General features: G+C 33.0%; 1 protein-coding gene across 1 annotated transcript in view; it reads right to left on the bottom strand.

Annotated features, from left to right (window-relative positions):
• Positions 1–20,741, bottom strand: part of LOC143044484 (uncharacterized) — a 34,119-nt gene that overhangs the window by 2,099 nt on the left and 11,279 nt on the right. Inside the window, exons 7-24 of the mRNA XM_076216527.1 lie at positions 18,325–18,437; positions 17,398–17,745; positions 16,788–17,019; positions 16,297–16,394; positions 15,046–15,199; positions 14,374–14,739; positions 13,175–13,296; positions 12,090–12,317; positions 11,553–11,723; positions 11,132–11,292; positions 10,401–10,731; positions 9,395–9,779; positions 7,724–7,863; positions 6,814–6,955; positions 6,191–6,429; positions 5,277–5,454; positions 3,741–4,171; positions 2,798–3,056 (exon numbers count right to left, since the gene is read on the bottom strand). Coding sequence (XP_076072642.1) covers positions 2,798–3,056; positions 3,741–4,171; positions 5,277–5,454; positions 6,191–6,429; positions 6,814–6,955; positions 7,724–7,863; positions 9,395–9,779; positions 10,401–10,731; positions 11,132–11,292; positions 11,553–11,723; positions 12,090–12,317; positions 13,175–13,296; positions 14,374–14,739; positions 15,046–15,199; positions 16,297–16,394; positions 16,788–17,019; positions 17,398–17,745; positions 18,325–18,437 — 4,098 coding nt within the window. The remainder of the gene's footprint in view (positions 1–2,797; positions 3,057–3,740; positions 4,172–5,276; positions 5,455–6,190; positions 6,430–6,813; positions 6,956–7,723; positions 7,864–9,394; positions 9,780–10,400; positions 10,732–11,131; positions 11,293–11,552; positions 11,724–12,089; positions 12,318–13,174; positions 13,297–14,373; positions 14,740–15,045; positions 15,200–16,296; positions 16,395–16,787; positions 17,020–17,397; positions 17,746–18,324; positions 18,438–20,741) is intronic.

Raw genomic sequence — 20,741 nt, 5'->3', positions numbered from 1 at the left:
TTGTGACATTTTGTTCATGCATCATTAACAATCTAATGGAAATTGATGCGACTGTCGTAAATCTATCCCATCGAGCTTGAGATAAAGGATACTACAGATACAGATAAGTCGGCCTCATATCTTGACTTACATCTAGAAATTCACAATGAGGGTCGGTTGAAAACAAAACTTTAAGACAAAGGAGATGATTTTAGCTTTCCAAATGTGAACTTTCCATTTCTAAGTAGCAACATTCCAGCAGCACCTGCATACGGGGTATATATCTCCCAATTGATACGATATTCCCGTGCTTGCATTTCCTTGCTAACAAGAAAGCTGTTAAACCAAGAGTTCCAAATGGTGAAGTTGAAAACATCCCTTCATAAATTTTACGGAAGCCATCCCGAGCTGGTTGACCGTTATGGAATAACCGTTTCACAAATGATATCGGATATGTTCCGTACGTCGTAACTACAATCCCTCTTCCCTTTCATGAATGTGACCTACCGAATTAGACTATTTACCGGATTTGTTATCACATAAGCAACACGACGGGAGCCACATGTGGAGCAGGATCTGCTTACCCTTCCGGAGCACCTGAGATCACCCCTCGTTTTTTGGTGGGGTTCGTGTTGTTTATTCTTTAGTTTTCTATGTTGTGTAATTTGTGCTGTTGTTTGTTTGTCTTTTTCATCTTTAGCCATGGCGTTGTCAGTTTGTTTTAGATTTATGAGTTTGGCCGTCCCGTCGGTATCTTTCGTCCCTCTCTCGTACAAGTGAGAGGTTTAGCGCTATAAAACCAGGTTCAATTCACCATTTTCTACACGTGAACATGCCTGTTTCAAGTCAGGAATATGCCAGTTGTTGTCCATTCGTTTGATGTGTTTAAAGGATGTTCTTATCCAGCAGAAAACCCTAGCCGTTTTGGGCACAACTTTTTGGAACTTCTGCTCCTCAATGCCCTTCAACTTTGTCCCTTTATTTTGGCTTTGAACTTTTTTAACAGAGCGTCACTGGTAAGTCTTATGTGGACAAAACGCGCGTCTGGCGTATTAAATTTTAAACCTGTCACCTTTTGTTAGCTATTATTCGGGTGCTTCTCTGTCCTATATGTTCTCCCATTTTTTTTTTTATGGTAGTCCTATCATGTGAGGTTGTCATTTTAATGTTATATATAACATTGCAATAAACGCGGGAGGTTTGGCATGCCACTAATCCAAGTTCAACCCACCATTATTTTTTTTTATTAAAATGTCCTGTACCAAGTCAGGAGAATGGCCATTATTATATTATAGTTGGTCTCTTTGCGTGTTACATTTTATTGTTGTGTTTCTGTTGTGTCAGAGTACTCCTCTTCTATTTGATGTGCTTCCCTCAGATTTAGTTTGTAACCCGAATTGTTTTTTTTTCTCAATCGATTTATGAATTTCGAACACCGGTATACTACTGTTGCCTTTATTTATCATTTGATTTTGACATTTGATTAGGGACTTTCCGTTTTGAATTTTTCTCGGAGTTCAGTATTTTTGTGATTTTACTTTTTACATGGGTGGGCTCCATAAGGAAGAACACAGAGCCTTTTTTGTGACGTCACATTTTGTGGATACATTCGTGTAACGCATATTTCATAATTCTATTGTTGGGTACTGTCGTAAATCTAATGGGGGTGTCCGTTTTCATTCTCTGGTTTACATGTTGTAATGTACTATAAAATCATTTATTTGTGTATTTCTCTGTCCTATAGGTTCCTGCGTTCTTTTGTATGTGTTTCTGTCACGTAATATTGTCATTTGAGTGGGTTTTTTATCATTGCCATATCAGCAGGAGGTTTGGCTACTAATAAAAACAGGTTCAAACCACCATTCATTGTGTTCCAAGTAAAGATTTCGGCTGTTGTTTTCAAATATTTCGTCTCTATGTATGTTGTCGTTTGTGTTTGTAACAGCTAAGTGTTTCTATTGTTGCGTTGTTTTCCCATTTTGTTGATGTGTTCCCTCGGTTTTGATTTGTGATCCGGATTTGTTTCAGGTAAATCGAGTTATAACTTTTGAACCGCGGTATACTACTGTTGTCTTTATTTATCATGAAAATCAAATAAAAATGACACTCCCTCTTTTCACTGTCATCATCACGCATTGGTTGACCGATATGAAATGTTTGTGTGTCAACTCGCTGACAACATTAACTACAGATTGTGATATTTTGTCCAAGTGTCGTTTATCTTCGCAGATGATGCGTGCATAGCAAGATAGGTTTACTCTGTTTAAGCATGGACCTGGCTCCGTTTGCGATTAGTGCAACTTCCCTCAATTTTTGTTTGTTACATAACTGTGTGCATATTCTTAATCAAATTCTAAGATTTGAAGAACACAAAACTTCTGTTACCAAACTTTACTTTTTCACGAATGTGACCTACCGAATACGACTATTTACCGGATTTGTAATAAAATAAGCAACACCATGGGTGCCACATGTAGAGCAGGATCTGCTTACCCTTCAGGAGCACCTCAGATCACTCCCAGGTTTTAGTGGGGTTCGTGTTATATAATCTTTTGTTTTCTATGTTGTGTTTTGTATACTATTATTTGTCTGTTTGTCTTTTTCCATTTTAGCTATGGCGTTTTTTTTTGGAGTTTTTTTTATCTATGAGTTTGGCTGTCCCTATGGTATCTTTCGCCCCTGCTTTAGTCCAATAAGTCAAAAGTTGTGATTTTAAGACTTCTTACTTTGTTGTCTTCCAAAAGACTTGATCCAGATTTAAAAAAAAAAACTTTGATTTGTTAAAAGTAAACCATTTGTTGTTAACCGATATACGTACCTCGCTCTCTGTCTTTCAAAGCGTTCATTGCAACAGATGTCAAAATGTGTTTTAAAGCATACATAGCTATCACAGTAACACAAAACAGCATCAAAGCAAACTCTAATTTGTTCCAGAACGAATTGAAATATTTCTTTCTCTCCTTCTTTAGTTTCTTAACGAAGTGGACAAAGAAGTACAGTGTGAAACAGGCGTACAAAACTTCAAATAGCATAACAACGACTCCCATGCCTCCGATATAGCTCAATAGTCTAAAAATCTGTTAGAAGATAATATTATATTTGTTTATTTTCATTGAAATAATCATATTTATAATTAACTGTTTACATAACTTTAAATTATTCGACATACTGAATATTTTCTACTTCACGTAGATTATCATACCTGTATTTTGCCAAACAACTCGAAATTTTGTTCATCGATGCCTTTGCAGTTAAGCCTTTTGGACTTTATGTCATCGATGCTTTGGTTCCATTGCTCTTCCTTTTCGAACCTATTGGACTTTTTGACTTTTTCATTTGAGCGTCCCAAACGAGTGTGTTGTATACGAAACGGGCGTCTGGCGTACAAAATTATAGTCCTCTTTGAATATTAATGGTAAAACGAGGTGCTACCTGATCTTTTAATTGTGTTTAATGTTTTGGTTTATATTTACTTTTTATGTCAATTTTAATATCATCATTATATTGTTGTTATTACATGTAATTGTCATGCCTTTGGCCCTCTTATGGGTGTAATTTGTTCTTTAATAAAGTTTAAGTCAAAAATAAATTGTAACAAAAACTGCATAAGTATGCCGGAATAATATTTTATATCAATAAAAAAACAAAAACAAAATGTGTATTATGATTGATAGTACATAAATCAATTAAGTTTACTCTTTAGTATAAAAGAAACTTCGGATATCACTGTGCTAGAATTATATATCTAGATAGATTATTACCTTAAACTCCATTCTGGTTACCGCACCGCCTGATTGCATGAATTCGACTAACATTATCATCGAACCAAATAAATTAAGATTGGGATTATACACAGTGAACTCCAGAAAAACTCCTCTTGTATAGACGTCTAACCAAACCTCTTTCCGTAAATGATCAATAAGTTCGTTAGTTCTTTCAACATTTCTTTCAAACATTGCCACATATCCACCACCTTTATACGTTGATATTTCTCCAAGATACGGAGCATTAGCTAATTCAAAAGAATTTCTGTAAACCCAAGGCGTTTTTGACTCCTCTACCGCCGAGAGGTTACTTATATCAGGCTTCACCCAACCAGGAAGATAATCTTTAGCATCATCGTCTGTCCATCCGTACTCGTTTCTACAGTGGTTGATTAGACTACCTAACCGCTGATTTACCGAACAAGTATCTGCAACATTACATTCAGTTAACAATCGAAATCACATTTTCTCATAAAAAAAATAACATCTATTCCTGCACAAAATTACTAAGAAATACACTTGAACATAGTTAACTCCAATTTTTAACAAATGATGACTTCAAGGTGAAAATATAAATACATTATTTCACATTGAATTAGACCAAGCGGGCCAGCAACGATATGTTTCAATCATAAAGCAAGACATTCACATCCATTTTGTTTTTAATGTACAACAATGGCAAACATTTTATCTCCAAAAAACCATCAGATTTCCATAATGCTTAAAGTTGTTATTCCCGTTTGTTTTACAAATTTGTTTTATTTCTAATACATATGTTACCCTGCCTTATATCCCATATGTCTACGTTTTATTTGTAATACATATGTTACCCTGCCTTATATCCCATATGTCTACGTTTTATTTGTAATACATATGTTACCCTGCCTTATATCCCATATGTCTACGTTTTATTTGTAATACATATGTTACCCTGCCTTATATCCCATATGTTACCCTGCCTTATATCCCATATGTCTACGTTTTATTTGTAGTACATATGTTACCCTGCCTTATATCCCATATGTCTACGTTTTATTTCTAATACATATGTTACCCTGCCTTATATCCCATATGTTACCCTGCCTTATATCCCATATGTTACCCTGCCTTATATCCCATATGTTACCCTGCCTTATATCCCATATGTTTACTGTTGACAATAAATCAAACATTGTTTTGTGTTAATAAATTAGCACTTCGGGGACACAATTTGAACTGACAATCATACTTTTTCACGATCCACTTCCATTATTCCAATGATTTTTTAACATACTAAGTCAACTGTTTCATAAGTGTGCATGTGTATTTTATTTTCCAATAAATGATTTGATGAAATCTTAGTAAATAAAATTAAGGGCTGCTGAAACTATAAAATAATATAATCGAGTACCATATGTCTGGGGATAAATACTGCATTCTATTTAACATGTGCGAGCAAAATTTGTGATTTTTATTAAATTACTATTTTTAAAGGAGAGTCGGAAGATACAAAAGGGAATTACGTTTTAGTAGAAGTACTTGACCAATATTTACCTGGCTTTATCCGAAGCTGTCGAAGTCGCGGAATACCAACCCTACGAGAAACCATATCTGCTGTACACCTCTTATCCCACCACTGTATAATTTCTGTGCCATTGGCGTAATGCGAGGCATACATTGCTGGAATAAGCTTTTTATCCATCCATTTCCAATAACCTTCGGTTGTAGTTATCTGTGATGCGTAATAATAAAAACCAAAATATCAATATTTTCTATGTTATCAAACAGATAATATAATCAGTAAATGCAAAACACCTTTGATAAGTATGACAAACATATTGTCTTCCGGAATTAATAAGGACCAGCCAGCAAACTATCCTGCAACAAGTGATTCCGAACGTCAAGGTAGATAAGTTTTTAAAATTCAATGAAGGACAAGAATGTGAAAATGATGAAAGTTTTATGCATACTTGACTAAGAAAAAAATTAAATCAACAAAAATATCGAATTCCAAGTAAAATTCTAGACAGAAAGTCCCTCATCAAATAGCAAAATCAAAAGCTGAAACGAAAAAGAAAATAACTGTCATATTTCCTTACGTAGAAAATGGTGTATTTAAAATGGTTTTATAACTAGCTAAAAGAGGGACGAAAGATACAAAAAGGCAGTCAAACTCATAAATCGAAAATAAAATGACAACGCCATGGCTAAAAATGAAAAAGACAAACAGAAAAACATTAGTACACATGACACAACATAGCTAAACTGCTCACTTGTATGGCAGTGACATAAAATTCCACTATATCATTTTAAACAATTTATTAATAGTGGATTGGGAAATAACTTATTACAATTGATATTAATCCCTTTTAACTTAGCTATATATCACTTTATTGATAACAATGTGTGAACAAAACAAACATTAATAGTAAGTCGGCTGTAAATTAAAAGAATTACTAAATAATTACCGATGTAAATCCGTTATCGAAATAATTTCTTAGATTTGCAGCCATCTGGTATGAAAATGAATCCCTCTGTTGGTATGACAGGAAAAAAAGAACTAGGACAAATAATAAATAAATAGCAATCTCCCTTAACAGTGTTTCCATCTTAATCTCCATCATTCTGTTCTCTCTAGCTTTGTTCAATGCTTCCATGTCGATTGGTTTACAGTCTTCATTTGCTAGTTTTCTTTTTGCTACAATTGCTGAAAAACAATTATCACATTTTATTTTGATTGGAAAACCAAAACTTTAGACCTGAAAACAAGGTGCAGCATTTATAAATTTGATATTGTTCAGTATACATAGCTGTTTGGTATGATCCATGTCTCCGTGTTGAAGGCTTGACCTATAAATTTAATGTGTTTAATTGGATGGAGCGTTGTCTCATTACAACTCATACCGTGGCTTCTGATTTTATTTGGTTAAAACATATTTTGGTCAGTACAATCAATAACTTAAATATAGTACCAATAATTAGAGGTCATTTCAGGCAGAACGAAATAGTGAAGTATAAATTTCATTAAAATTTCAACTATTTGGAATGCTATTTTTGTAAGGTCTTAACAAAAAAAGAAATATAGCAATACCATCCAGTTCTTCGTGATCTTTATGTAACATTTCTTCATCATGGGCTGCGATAACATTGTTTATATCTTCTGTAGCACCGTCTTCTTCGTCAATGTCTGGTTTCTTCACTATACATGCTATGAAGGCAACCAAAACCATAACCTGCAATATGATAGTTATGTAATAGGTCACCATGCTATGAAGACAACCAAAACCATAACCTGCAATATGATAGTTATGTAATAGGTCAAACAAAAACAATGTATTGAAAGTGAAAGAATATTATCTGCTTACCCTTCCGGAGCACCTGAGATCACCCCTAGTTTTTTGGTGGGGTTCGTGTTGTTTATTCTTTAGTTTTCTATGTTGTGTCGTGTGTGCTGTTGTTTGTTTGTCTTTTTCATTTTTAGCCATGGCGTTGTCAGTTTGTTTTAGATTTATGAGTTTGACTGTCCCTTGGTATCTTTCGTCCCTCTTTTAAAGTCATTTGGGATGTTCAACGATTCTATTTCCGTATTGGCTTATGCATCATGATATTTCTTATCTTATTTTTGTCTATAAAATGATACCATTGACATATCAAGTTCCAGTTAACATAAAAGATTAATCATTTATCGGCAAAATCATTTAAAACAAGAATGTGTCCGTAGAACGCGGATGCCCCATCCGCAATATCATTTTCTATGTTCAGTGGACCGTGAAAATGGGGAAATTTTTCATAATTGGCATTAAAATAAGAAAGATCATATCAGAGCGGGACAGACGGACGGACGAACGGACGGAAATCATAATGCCCATAAATGGGCCACAAAAACTAGCTGACCAATAGTTCAACAAAAGCATTTGAATAGGACTCTTTTAATGAATTGATCATCCATCTGATCTGAATTTGAAGTTTCAGAACGTGCAATATTCTTTCTAATACAATACCTTGAGTGGTTGAACTACTATAACTGACTGAAAAAATGACATGATGAACGTAGTGAGCCATTCATTTGCTTTCTCTGGTCCCCATTCCATACTGTACAGTATAGTAAAAAATCCTGGTACTATCATACTCATCACAGTTACTGTAATTCAACAAAAGCAATCGAATGTTATTTTATTCTGACTAATATATTCTATACAAAATTATTTACCGTTCATGTAATCTAAACTATGATTGCTCTGCGTGACATTTAACACTTTTTTCACAAGAATAGATAAATATTTGAAATAAAGGCAACAGTAGTATACCGCTGTTCGAAATTCCTAAATCTATAAAGAAAAAACAAATCTGAGTTACAAACTAAAACTGAGGGAAACGCATCAAATATAAGAGATCTACGACACAAACGGAACACAACATTAAAATGTAACACACAGAGAAACAAACTATAATATAACAATGGCCATTTCCCTGACTTGGTACAGGGCATTTTAAGATAAAAATGGTGGGTTGAACCTGGTTTTGTGGCATGTCAAACCTCCCGCTTTAATGGCAATGTTAATTATAACATTAAAATAACAATATTACATGACCGGACTACAATACAAATAAATCAAGATTGTATGACTTCTCTAACGGTGAAACTTACAATACGAATTAATATCAAATTGTAGTAGTAATTAGTTGATTTTTTTATTATTCAGCTATGTCGGTGGTCTTCTGAATCAAATTGTAAAGCAAATATATAGTGTAAATTTCGTTGATCCAAACTAAAATCTAATAAATGAACTACAAACGTTAAGACATTTGACAAAAACAAATATAACATCAAAGCTAAATAAATGAATTTGGGATGGAAAAGTACCGTGACACGTTTTATAGCAATGCGAATTCACACTCAGGAATAAGTCACAATCGGGAATAAGTCACGTTCGGTAATAAAAAGATCAGACGATGTAATGACAAACCGCAATCTAACACGTGGTAAAAATGTCCATAGTTAGTTTGGACAAAGATACATTGTATGGATCAACCAATTCGTATGGTGTCCGTAAAATTTACGGAGTGTAATTTTAAATCTGTCCTCATCATAACTTTGTTGGAGCAGTTTCTGTGTTCGAAGCACACCCCTGTATTTGAAGTCCGGATAGTGTGAAAACGAGTTATACATAAAAAATGTCAAAAGTATAATACTTTTAGAAAATGGATGTGCTCCGTGTAGTATAAACAATGAAAACAAAAATAACTATGTGAACCAAATGATTAGGCTACAAAGAAAAACTGTATCAGATTTAGAAAGTGCATCGAATTTTAATCTCTATTAGGTTGTTACTATTAATCATTCGAGTGAAATATCTGATTGAATACATTACTTGTTGTGGTAAGCTTCTTCTGGTTGAAATTATATTTTGTGCTGGTGCATCTACATTCACCCCAATTAGGGTGCTTGCGAATTGCTCAATCTTCTCTTTTCACTTAATTTTTTGGCTATGTTTTTTTTTTCTTTTTTGAACATGGTGTTTAAAAAGTAAAATCACAAAATAATCGTGTTAAACTTATCTTCTTTGTATCTTCTTATTTTTAAACGACAGAACACAAATACGGAAGAAATTTCACGTTTTAATTTGATAAAATAAACTGAATTGCAATATTTTAAATAAATAGGTACTTACATACATATGCAATATAGATGCACCAATGAGGAAAGGTTCCTGGCTTCTTTTTCTTTTTTGCTTGTTTTTCTTCGGGCATTCCTACAATTTTTGGCATTGGTTTGTCTTCTTCTTCAGGATCGATGTCCTGAGCGTTGTATTTCGATCTTTGGTGATAGTTTGTTATATTTTCTATTGAATCTTTGAACTTTTGCCATTTACTCCTTTTTGGCGCATTACCCCAAATCTGCGAAGTATTCGTTACATTCTTCCACTTCCCGCGTTTTGGCATCTGTTGATTAATTTGCATAATGGCGTTTTTCTTTGGTCGACAACGGCGGAAGAACGTGATTATAATTAGGTTGACAGGAAGAACTATCATTGTACTTACAAAACTTACAAAAACCTGAAATATGATAAAAAAAATAAATCTGAACATAAAATATCATGTTCAACTCGCTATATCATTAAATAAAATATGAAATGTTAATGAAACTAACCTTACATGGTAAATTCTGTTTTGAAATTAGTTAGATGGGGAGATAATAGACAATCATCCTAATTTTATAATCTATGTCATGGACAGTTAGAGTACGTATAAATTATCGAATATGTTGTCTTGGCCTACTTTATAATAGACAAATAACCTATAATTAAGTCATAACTAAGGAGCATCATAATTGTAACTGACACATTTTTTTTATCAAATACATATCATTATTATCATAAAATGTTACAACAGTGCTTACAAATAAGATCACAAAAATGCTGAACTTCGAGTAAAATTTAAAGGGAAAGTCACTACTCAAATTGCAAAATCAAAAGCTCAAACACATCAAACGAATTAATAACAACTGTCATATTCCTGTCTTGGTACAGGCATTTTCTTATGTAGAAAAAAGTTGATAAAATCTGATTTTAAAGCAAGCTTAACCTTTCACTTGGATGACAGTCGCATCAACAAGATATATATTCACAGAAAGTTTTAAAAAGGGTTCATTTAGAAACTAATTGTTTTAAATCTTGCCTGCTGTAGAGTAAAGGAAACTGGTCCAATTGTCATGGCATTTGATTGCGTTCCGTTTTCTTCTGACTTGAAAAACATGGCATTTGATATCATGGTCATAAATAACAGAGACATACAGCAGGAAATACGATGGACGCGTGTGAAATTACTTCTTGTTGGTCGAGAAAATATTGAAAACCATAGATGGTCACTAGTGAGTTTTTTTCTGATAGATGAGGTAAAGAGATGTTTGAATGCAGCTAAGTCCTCCCGTCCAGCAACAGGTATTATCCTATCTATCATACCATCGTCTTCTTCTACAGCTAACCAACGGTCACACAAAAAGAAGTATCTGCAAACATAATGTCTCATTTAATTAATTGACCATTCTTGACAGTAATGGTTAATAACGGAAAGCTTCCCATTTAAAAAAATTGCTAACATATCTTGTCTTCTGCAGGTAGAAAAAATATATCGCAGATTCTGGTAGAAGGCATAAGATAATATCCTGTGATAGTTTAAATGCGAAAAAAAAGTTTGGAATAACAATAACAAATAACAATTAAATATCGAATACAGTAAAAGAAATTATTTCTCTTTTTGATGTTTAAACACAGTATATAATCATGATAAGTGTTTGTTATCCGATACAATATGGTTAAACGAATATGTTTTTCTATCTGGAGAGAGTGAAATATAATTGAATTTGAATAATTTCCCATGTCTTAGAAACACATTAAACGTTTTCCTACCGTTCCCCTGTTTGTATATCTGAAACCTGTATTTGGTCCAGTTTCCAAGATCTCATCTTTCCTTTTCCACTATTGTCATGCCATATTCGGAGAAATGATAATGGACCTAAACAGCGTTCAACACTTAGAATGTAATTCAATATACTCCCAGTGGGTAAAATCTGTAAATATAAGTAAAATTTTCAATATTTTTTGTGGTAATTTTTATTTACGTGAATCTATAAAATTGAGAATGGAAATGGGGAATATATATATATTTGAATAATAGTATCGTATAATGAAAAAATACGTTGTTACGGTTCGTTGATTCTTAAAGATTAACTTCGATCATAACAATAAGAATGCTCTAATTTTTTTAACGTAATTTGAAAAATTGTACTTTGAATTTAATCACATGAGGTTTATAAATATGCATTAGTACCTTTCTGTGTCCATCATATAGTCTTCTAGCTCCAGAGTCGTTTGTTTCTCCAGACATTACAAAACTAATCTTAGAGGAGGTACCAGACTTCTTTTTCATTCCAGTTTGAACTGTTACCTGGTAGTGATAATTGTCAGTAGGAAGGTTGTCTTCCAAAGGTGTCGCTCCCCACTGTGAAAATATCATTCATCATTTGCTGGTTACAACATTAGATAAAATTTGCGTCTTATATGAGATGAGCTGATCAACAAAATTACCAAAAACCGCTACGAGATCATGAATGGAAATAAACATTAATAACTAGAAATAGAATGTGTTGAATATCATTACTGCAGTTTGACTAGACCCTAAAAATGGGCTTCAAGTTTTTAGTCGATTTTGAATTCCTGTTTTATCTTTAAGGATACAACAGTCTTTAATTCAAACTTGAAGAATTTAAGAAAAAAGAGTATATGATAACACTCATACTATAAAGCTATGAACACTTTGCTCACTTTAAGATGTTTAAGTTTCATATATTAGTATAACAGAACTTACTTTTAAAAGATCCTTCTTATCCATATGTTGTGCCCAAATAATACCAATTATGTACAGACCTATAAGTGCAATAACTGTTGAGAATACAGCAGCATTGCTGGTCAAATCAAATTTGGCCCAAACATTGCTGAAGTCAATTGTATTAGGTGGAACAGCAAAATCGCCACCAAAAGACGTAAGATGAGTTGATAAACACTTCGTCTTCCAGATTGTTGTTTCATTAGAAACCTGCAATAATTGAATCGTTATCAAAAAGTCATTAAAATTTTTATGTAGTTTTCATTTATCAAATTTCCTGATAGCAAAAATACACACGTATAGGCAAAGCGTATTTGTAATTAAACGCATATTACTTGTTTGAGGTCGGACAAATAGCTTTTCTTCAAATGAACCCATATGAATAAATAGTTTGTGTATTCTGTATATGTTAGATAAGCTGTAAGTTCATATGAAATTAGAAGTACAAACATGTTAAACGGTTATAACAAGAGTAATCTGTCTTTGAAATTTAAGTTGAATCATTTTTTTGAAAACAAAAAATTATTGAGATATGTACAGTTTTTGTGGACATAAAAAGGTTTGTCGTATATCTTTATCAATGAAAATTGATTTTAACTCTTTCATATAGATTTTATCAATTCAGATTTTATCAAACATCACAAGAAATAAATAGAAAGCTACTATAAATTATAAACAGGTCTGTTAAGTTAAATTGTGGGCAAATGCTGTTATTGCTTTTCAGGTGGCTAGAAAAGATTACAATGAATTTACGTTTCATACATAAGTCAAGGTATAAAAAGACATTGTTCAGAAAACAAGAAATAAATACCGTTCAATATCGGAACGTTTTAATTGTCTATTCGTTTGTTGTGTTTGAGCTTTTGAATTCACAATTTGATTATGGACTTTCCGATTTGAATTTTCCTCGGAGTTCAGTATTTTTGTTATTTTACTTTTTAATTGTAAAACAATGGTCATGCTTTACAAACTTTTATAGTGTAATCTTTATACTTAAAACAAAAAGCAGAATTGAATTATTCATACAGAAATTATTCAAGGCGTTCAAACAAATTATTAAACCTTACCAAAAGACCATCTCCTTTGTACGTTTGATCTTCTTCACTCCAGAATTTACATCCGGATATCATCAATTGTGTAGAGTAATTTAAACAAACTTTTGTCTCCTCAAAATTTACTGTCGTCTTTTCTTAAAGAAAAGAAAAAGAAGTTTAACGTTTTCAAAATAACAATCACAGAACAGAAAAATATATACACTACTAGTATGTATTTCTATATAAATGTCCTATATCAAAGTCTTTTTTTTTTAAATATTAGTACACAAACATTAAATCTGTATTTATTAGACATTACCATGATAACATCTAATTATTTGGAACCGAATTTAACAGACTACATTTATTAACTTGAGATCGAAATTACTTCTTAAATTAGTCATCAGGACAGACTCAATCAAAAAGTCCGATCATCATTAGAAGTGTTCATAAATAGGAGCCTACACATATAACAAACTATCTTCAATGATTAACTTTAATACAATAGTTGTCATCTTTATTGCGAGAACAGATCGGTTTCTATGAAAATATTCACCATCAAGTCGGTAAGAAGAAAGATGCAGCCCACAATTAATGATTCAAGCACCTGTTTGATAGAGTGATTAAATCAATACAAAAGCATTTTGACTGCTCATTTTTAAATGTTTTTCCTGATACACTTTCCATGCACTTTAATATTAGTATCAAAGGTTTATATTTTTACCTGCTGCTGGTGTAATGTTAGTAGCTGCACGTATCTTCTTCCAATAGATTGTGCTTCAGAAATCACATTTTAAAATTTTCACTTGACTAATTATGTAATCGAATTAACTTTAAGATTGCAACTAGCAATCTAAGTTGACCTTTTAATTTTGTTACTCATAATTGTAGCTGATTTTCGATTATTATACTTTAAAATATTAAACTAGCAAATCTTGCTATCGAGCAAACATGCAGAACATTGTTTTTATACGTATCATGAGCGATTAAATGTTTACAATCCGTTGATAATTTAATACATATATGATATGATAAAGGTATTATTATTCCCAAATATGAAACGACATTCATATACAAACCCTTTGCCACTGTCTGTTATAAACAAAACTGATAAAACACAAATACAATAAAACAAATACTAGTATATGATTATTTTGCATAACAAAGAAAGTAACATACAAGTCAGCAAACATGACAATCCTCCAGACTTATAAGTCATAGCAAAGCCTTACCATGTAACTTGATAGCAATTCTATAGGTCCCATTCAGCTTAGTTAAATGTTGAGGAGGGAAGTATGTATGCTGTAGATATCTTCTCTTCTCCGGATACTTATCCGGGTCAATATGCTGAAAAGCATCCTTGTCATGAGGTATTATGGTAGTGTGGTCATAGAAGGTAGCATTTGGGTAGTCCTCATATTTCAAAAACACTTTAAACCGATCTCCCTCTCTATCAGGCCATATAGTAAAATGTATTGTTGAATCGTTGGTATCCACTTGAACTGGGTGATAGTTGTACTCTCTTGGGTCTTCACCAGTTGTTTTCCGGGACAGACATAGTATAAATTCCATAGGACAATCTATTTTATCTGGATTTCCTGCAGTTTGATAAGGAAATAATTGTGTAGTGTGAATGAAAATATTGGTAGTACACGTAGAAAAAGTATATGCGTTTAAACTACTGTTATGATTGTGTATTATTTCTTGGTTATCTCATACTTTTACTTAGCAGTGCACATGAATCTTCACTATCATAAAAAGTGGTCAACTCATTAATTGTAAAAACAAAATTATTATTCAAAACTGCTTTTTCAGTTTTAATGGTGATATAATGTTTCATAATGAAAACAGCAGGTGAAGCAGCCTCTTAGTGATTTTAAAGCCATGCTTTACATATATATTACCTTCCATTTCTACTTCTATAGGTTTAGACGTGTTTTGTACAACAGCCTTCTGTCCAGTGCAAGGATTACTCAAATCAATAGAAACTACTCTGGTCTTCACATTAGAATCTGAGGTATTTCCAAAGGTAAAAGGATTGTCTTTGTTTACAACAACCTGTCAAAATAGATTTAATTAACCTCTTTGAATGAAGTTATAGCCTGGTACCTATGAATAACTATGAATAGCTAATCAATATTATTCATCAGATCGCTGGTAATAATTCTGTATGGATAAATATAAAGAAATAAAAAGATTTAGTTTGGTTATCAATTAGACAACCACAAACCAGAGTCCAAAAAGCAACTGTTTGTACGTCTGATTATGATAATATAGAAAACAGATGTTGGTCATGATAGGAATCTAAACGTTGGGCAGTATCCATGTCGGAGTTACATTTCACAACACGGTATAAGCATACATTGTGGAAGGCATAAATAAATGCAATATTAGCATACCGCTGTTCAAAGTCATTTTATTGATAGAAAACAGAACAGATCCGGGTTAAAAAAATAAAATCGAAGGAAACACATCAACAATAAGAGGAAAAACAACAGAACAACAGAAACACTGTAGTGCAACAAAAAAAAACCCCACAAACATTCATAAAAACGGACCATTAACAACTGCCGTATTACTAACTTGTTATACATTTTAAGAAAAAAAATGCGGGTTGAACCTGGTTTTGCGGCTAGAAAAAACGCCTGCTTATATGGCAATGTTAAAAAAGATATTGCTAAAAAGACAACAGTTCGTTACAGGAATACAGTACAAACATTCACAAGAAAACTCAGCATCAGTAAATAATATGAAAATACATTAGTAACAGGTAAACCACAGAATAACAACGAACATCTATTGTAACGACAGCAAAGCGTTATTCCTAAGTTTGCACTTGATCCATATTACCATGGTTTTGTGATAGGATAGGTAATTCCATTTTAAAATATTCATTAAATGTACATAAATCAAATGTATATACTGTGGATTCATTATTATTCGTTGGATACCAATTTTCGTGGTTTTTGTTTGTACAGGTGAACCATAAATTGTTATCTTCAACTGAGCTTTCTATCAGTATGTATACAGACTTTAGCAAATCCACGAAATAACAAGTTTTCCGCAATCCACGAAGATTGGATCCCACAAAAGTAAATAAATCCACAGTATAATAAACTACATATAAAGCTTAAATATCTGTATGAATGACTTACAGTGGCACCCACAGCACAGCCTCCTTCAGCTCCCATATCACCAAACAAACTGGGATCCATTGAAGCTCCACCCGAGTCAGTTCCCATTGCCTGAGCACCTGTCATGAATCAAGAAAAGTTACAAGCACGTGACAGACTCATTTACAACGTTTGATAAAAGTCTTTTATTCAAATCATAAAAACTGAATAACTTGGTTTCTGAATACTCTTGAATTTCGTTGGATTTTTAACTTGTTTGTTATGGACGTCACTGATGAGTCTTTTGTAGACCAAACGCGAGTCTGGTGTACACAATTGTAAATCTGTTATTTTTGATGAGTTATTTGGAGTGAAATCAGAGAAAATTCTAGCTCTTTTTTAACTAAGGTTGTCTGTCTAGGAGTTTGAACTTGCAGAAGACAATGTAACAAGCAATTGATGGAATTAAGGGAATATAAAAAAAAGTTCGTCTCTCTAGTTAAAATGAGGAAAATGTTTATTCTGAAACATACCTTCAGCATTAGGGTCTATATTCTGCATTTGTACAGCAACATTATCGGCCTCTATTGTCAAGCTCTGATCAACGTCCTCAACATCGTCGTCGTCATCGTCACCGCCAGGATCGGTCCCGTTAGCAATAGCCTCTCTCCTTCTTCTCCGACGTCGTGAGGCTTCCATCTTTCCAAGCATTAAGTTAGAAACGTCTCCTATAGCATTCATACTAGCTGATGCCACATCTTTATCCTGCATTTAAGATTAACATTTATTAATAGACAAACAAAAGGTAGGAAATGTGTTGTTTTTGATTGTCTTTATCTCTATTTTGTACATTTCTCCTGTTTTACTTGTTTTTAATAGAATGGCTTTAACCATGCAGTATTTGATTCAATGAAATAACAATTGTGTCGAGAAACGTAAAATGATTGTTTTATTATTAATTAGATTGGTGAAATATAAATTTTTAATAGATCAGATATAAATGTGGACGTTCAAATAGTAATCCAGTATACCAAACCGTCACAAACTAACAAATCCATAAAAGCCGAGAGTTTTTATTTTCGATTTTGCATCTTATTAATGGAATTCGTTTTGTTAGTTTATATTATATAAAACCAAACTTACAGCTTCGAGTTTCTCTCGATCAAGCCTCTGTATTTCCTTCATACAATATTCATTAATGTATTCATCTACATCAAAAGGTTCCCATTCAACTGAATATTTAGCAAAAATTTTCTCATTGTCCACTTCTAGAATAGACAAAGGAAACCACATTATATGTCCATACTTCCGAACGGCACCTCGGAATGCCTTAGGGAAATCATACAGACAGTCGTAAAAATACAGGAGTTCTTTTGAGGTTTTTAAGTCATATCTTTTAAGGAAAGCATTATAACTATCAATCTCTTCCTCTTCCTCTGGTTCGGCGGTGTCTTCGGTTGGAACTGAGGTCTCCACTCTACAATGGTCAATCTATGAAAAAAAGAAAATATTCATTTCATTTAATTTATTATGTTTATCCAGCTTTAATCTCACCTCCTATACACATTTGTGAAAATCATTGAATTTAAGCAACCATGTGAAGACCGTGTATATTTAATATTTGGTCACTGCATGTGTAATCAACTCATAAATATCATTAGTTATCTCTGACCAGGAGCCTTTTACGGCTTAAATGACGGACGTAAGATACCAGAGGGATGGTCAAACTCATAGATTGAAAATAAACTGACAAAGCAATGGCTAACAATAAAAAGACAAAAAGACAAACACACAAACAATAAGACACGACATAGAAAACTAAAAACTAAGACTTAAGTGATATAAGACATCTTTGGATAAAGTATATATGATTACCGATTTAATGAATATGGGAAACTTAATAATATTCACAGTATCTATTTTAAAATATTGTGACTACATACCAATTGTTGATGTTATCACTACTATAACAGACAGTGAAATGTACATATAAAGACCGTTAAAATTGGTTTATGTAATTATAAAACTTTCAAAAGCTTTTCAGAATAAAACAAAACACATAAACTTTACCTTCACTGATAAGTCATTTTCTAGTTTCAGTTGTCTCTTTTTACGCTTTTCTGTCTTGTCTTTGTCTTCGGTTGATTCTTTGGGCAAAACATTGCTTATACCTTTTAATCCCACTAAAAACAATCCAAGATTATTCATCGTTAAATCGATACAATGAAATACGCTTTAAATAAAGGCAACAGTAGTATACCGCTGTTCAAATGTCATATAAGCAAAAGAACAACAGAAACACTGAACAAAAACAAACGCAAACATTCATAAAAAATGTTTGATTATAGCTGTCATATTCCTGACTTGGTACATGACATTTAAACAACAAAAAAGTTGGTTAATCCTTGTTTTATAGCTAGCCAAACCTCTCATTTGTATGGCAATATTACCAAATATCGATAAAATGACAGCACTCCTTGACAGCTATACAGCACACACAAACGCAAGAATACGTTACAGAGAAACGAACAAACAAAAAATATAATAGTCGTTAGCAGATGTTAACCGAAGAATAACAACAAACATCTTCCATTGAAAACATACGGCACAGGACATCACAAACAGTGACGTATTTTTGTACCGAATATGTAACATATTTAATACTGAAATTCAAACAATTATTTTCACAATATTAGTCCAAACAATTATCATTATAATGACGGTATTGAAAGGCAATTTAAATAAATGCTGTGACGACGTCATAATTATTTAGACTGACACAGTACGTTGTCTATGGAAAATAGCAATTAACTCGACTATACTGACAAATAAGACATATGTAAAATGTACCGAAAGTAGAAAATTTTAACCACAAACGATAAAACATAACAAATTATCAAGCCGAAAACACAATAGAAACATAAATAAATGCATAAATGATGCAAACTCACACTCTGCAAAACAGTCATATCGGTCACGCTCTTTACATAGATGAAGGCGACGTAATAGTTATACACCAAGGGAAAGGTGTGTCTGTGTCTGTGTCTTCATCTACATCTACATCTACATCCTTGAAATGCAAAAGGGTCTAAGACCCATCACGCAAGTACTAGTTTGGTCATTCAATATGGTGCTCATTAAAACATATTTACATGTGAAATTAAAATGAAATGTTTGTTGCGTGACTACTCTGTTAGATAAGATATGAGGCTGTTCTTGAATGCCTCTGCATCTTCTATGTTTAACAGTTGGTAGGGGATTCCAGTCTTTGATGGCACGTGGAAAGAAGCTGTATTTGTAGGTGTTTGTTGAAGTTTGAAGGTTTCTAAATTTACTTTGGTCGTATTGCCGTGTTGTCCAGCCTTGTTGTTCAACATAATCTGGAATCTTTATGACTATCTTTTTAATGTAATGCTTTGTGAAACAAGCAAAGCCTTTATATTTTCCGTCTAGTTTCTAATGATGGTAGTTTTAGCTCATTCAGTAGACTAGTAACTGACCCAGGTTCTCTGCTGTATTGATGTTTGATGAAACGTGCTGATCTTCTTTGCACCATTTCTATCTGTTTGATGCGGTTTTCTTGATATGGATCCCATGCACTGCTTGCATACTCGACGTTTGGTCTGACAATTGCTTGATATGCTCTTTTCTTTGTTTCTGGGAATTTGCCGATGTTTCTCCTCAGAAAGCCTAATGATTTATTTGCTTTTGCCGTGATATTATTGATGTGTATATCCCATTTCAGGTTCTTGTACAGACACGCCGTATCCCGAGGTGTATAACTAACTTACACCCCATTCTAAACTCTATATTGTTAGCATTGATTATTAGATAAAAAAAAAACGATAGCATATATTCTATTGACAATATCAAACCTTGATTTATAACATTTTTTTTTATTACATGATAGTTACACTAGTAACCTTTTTTTTGTTATCTTCGTTTAAACTTTGACAAGTGAGTATATTTTACATATGTCAAGGTTGTTTTGCATATTCCAATTAAATCCCTGGGTTAATATGGATCAGCAGGTCAAGGTTGACCGTATCGTGTATACATATTATAAACAAAAAAATACGTCATGCTCCTTGTATGCAGTTGTCATTATGGAAGGATATGAGACGGACGACATTTTTTGGCAAGCGTTGGATTTGGCAGAAGAGACTCAAGATGAAGGCAATATGATAACCCAAAGTACTTACTTGTATCAGTTTAATAAAGGTAATCATAACTATATTTTTATCTTTGTTTTAAAGAAAAAAAAACCCTCTTCTCGAGAATAAATAAACAATCATATTCGGACCTACAAAGAGATAAGTGTGTCTGTAATAGAAACCCGACTACCAGGCACGCGCAACATACAAAGATACAGATTTAATATTTCGTAACTCTCTCTTTTTAGGAGAGGGCAGATCCAGCTGGGGGCTCCCAACTCAATAGAAAGGGGGTGGGGTTCCAATCAGTCAAATACATTGATCTTTTAATCG

Source organism: Mytilus galloprovincialis, chromosome 9 (genome assembly GCF_965363235.1).
Source record: "Mytilus galloprovincialis chromosome 9, xbMytGall1.hap1.1, whole genome shotgun sequence".
Lineage (NCBI taxonomy): Eukaryota > Metazoa > Mollusca > Bivalvia > Mytilida > Mytilidae > Mytilus > Mytilus galloprovincialis.
The sequence above is the reverse complement of the archived record's forward strand: the minus strand, read 5'-3'. Positions and strand labels throughout refer to the sequence as shown.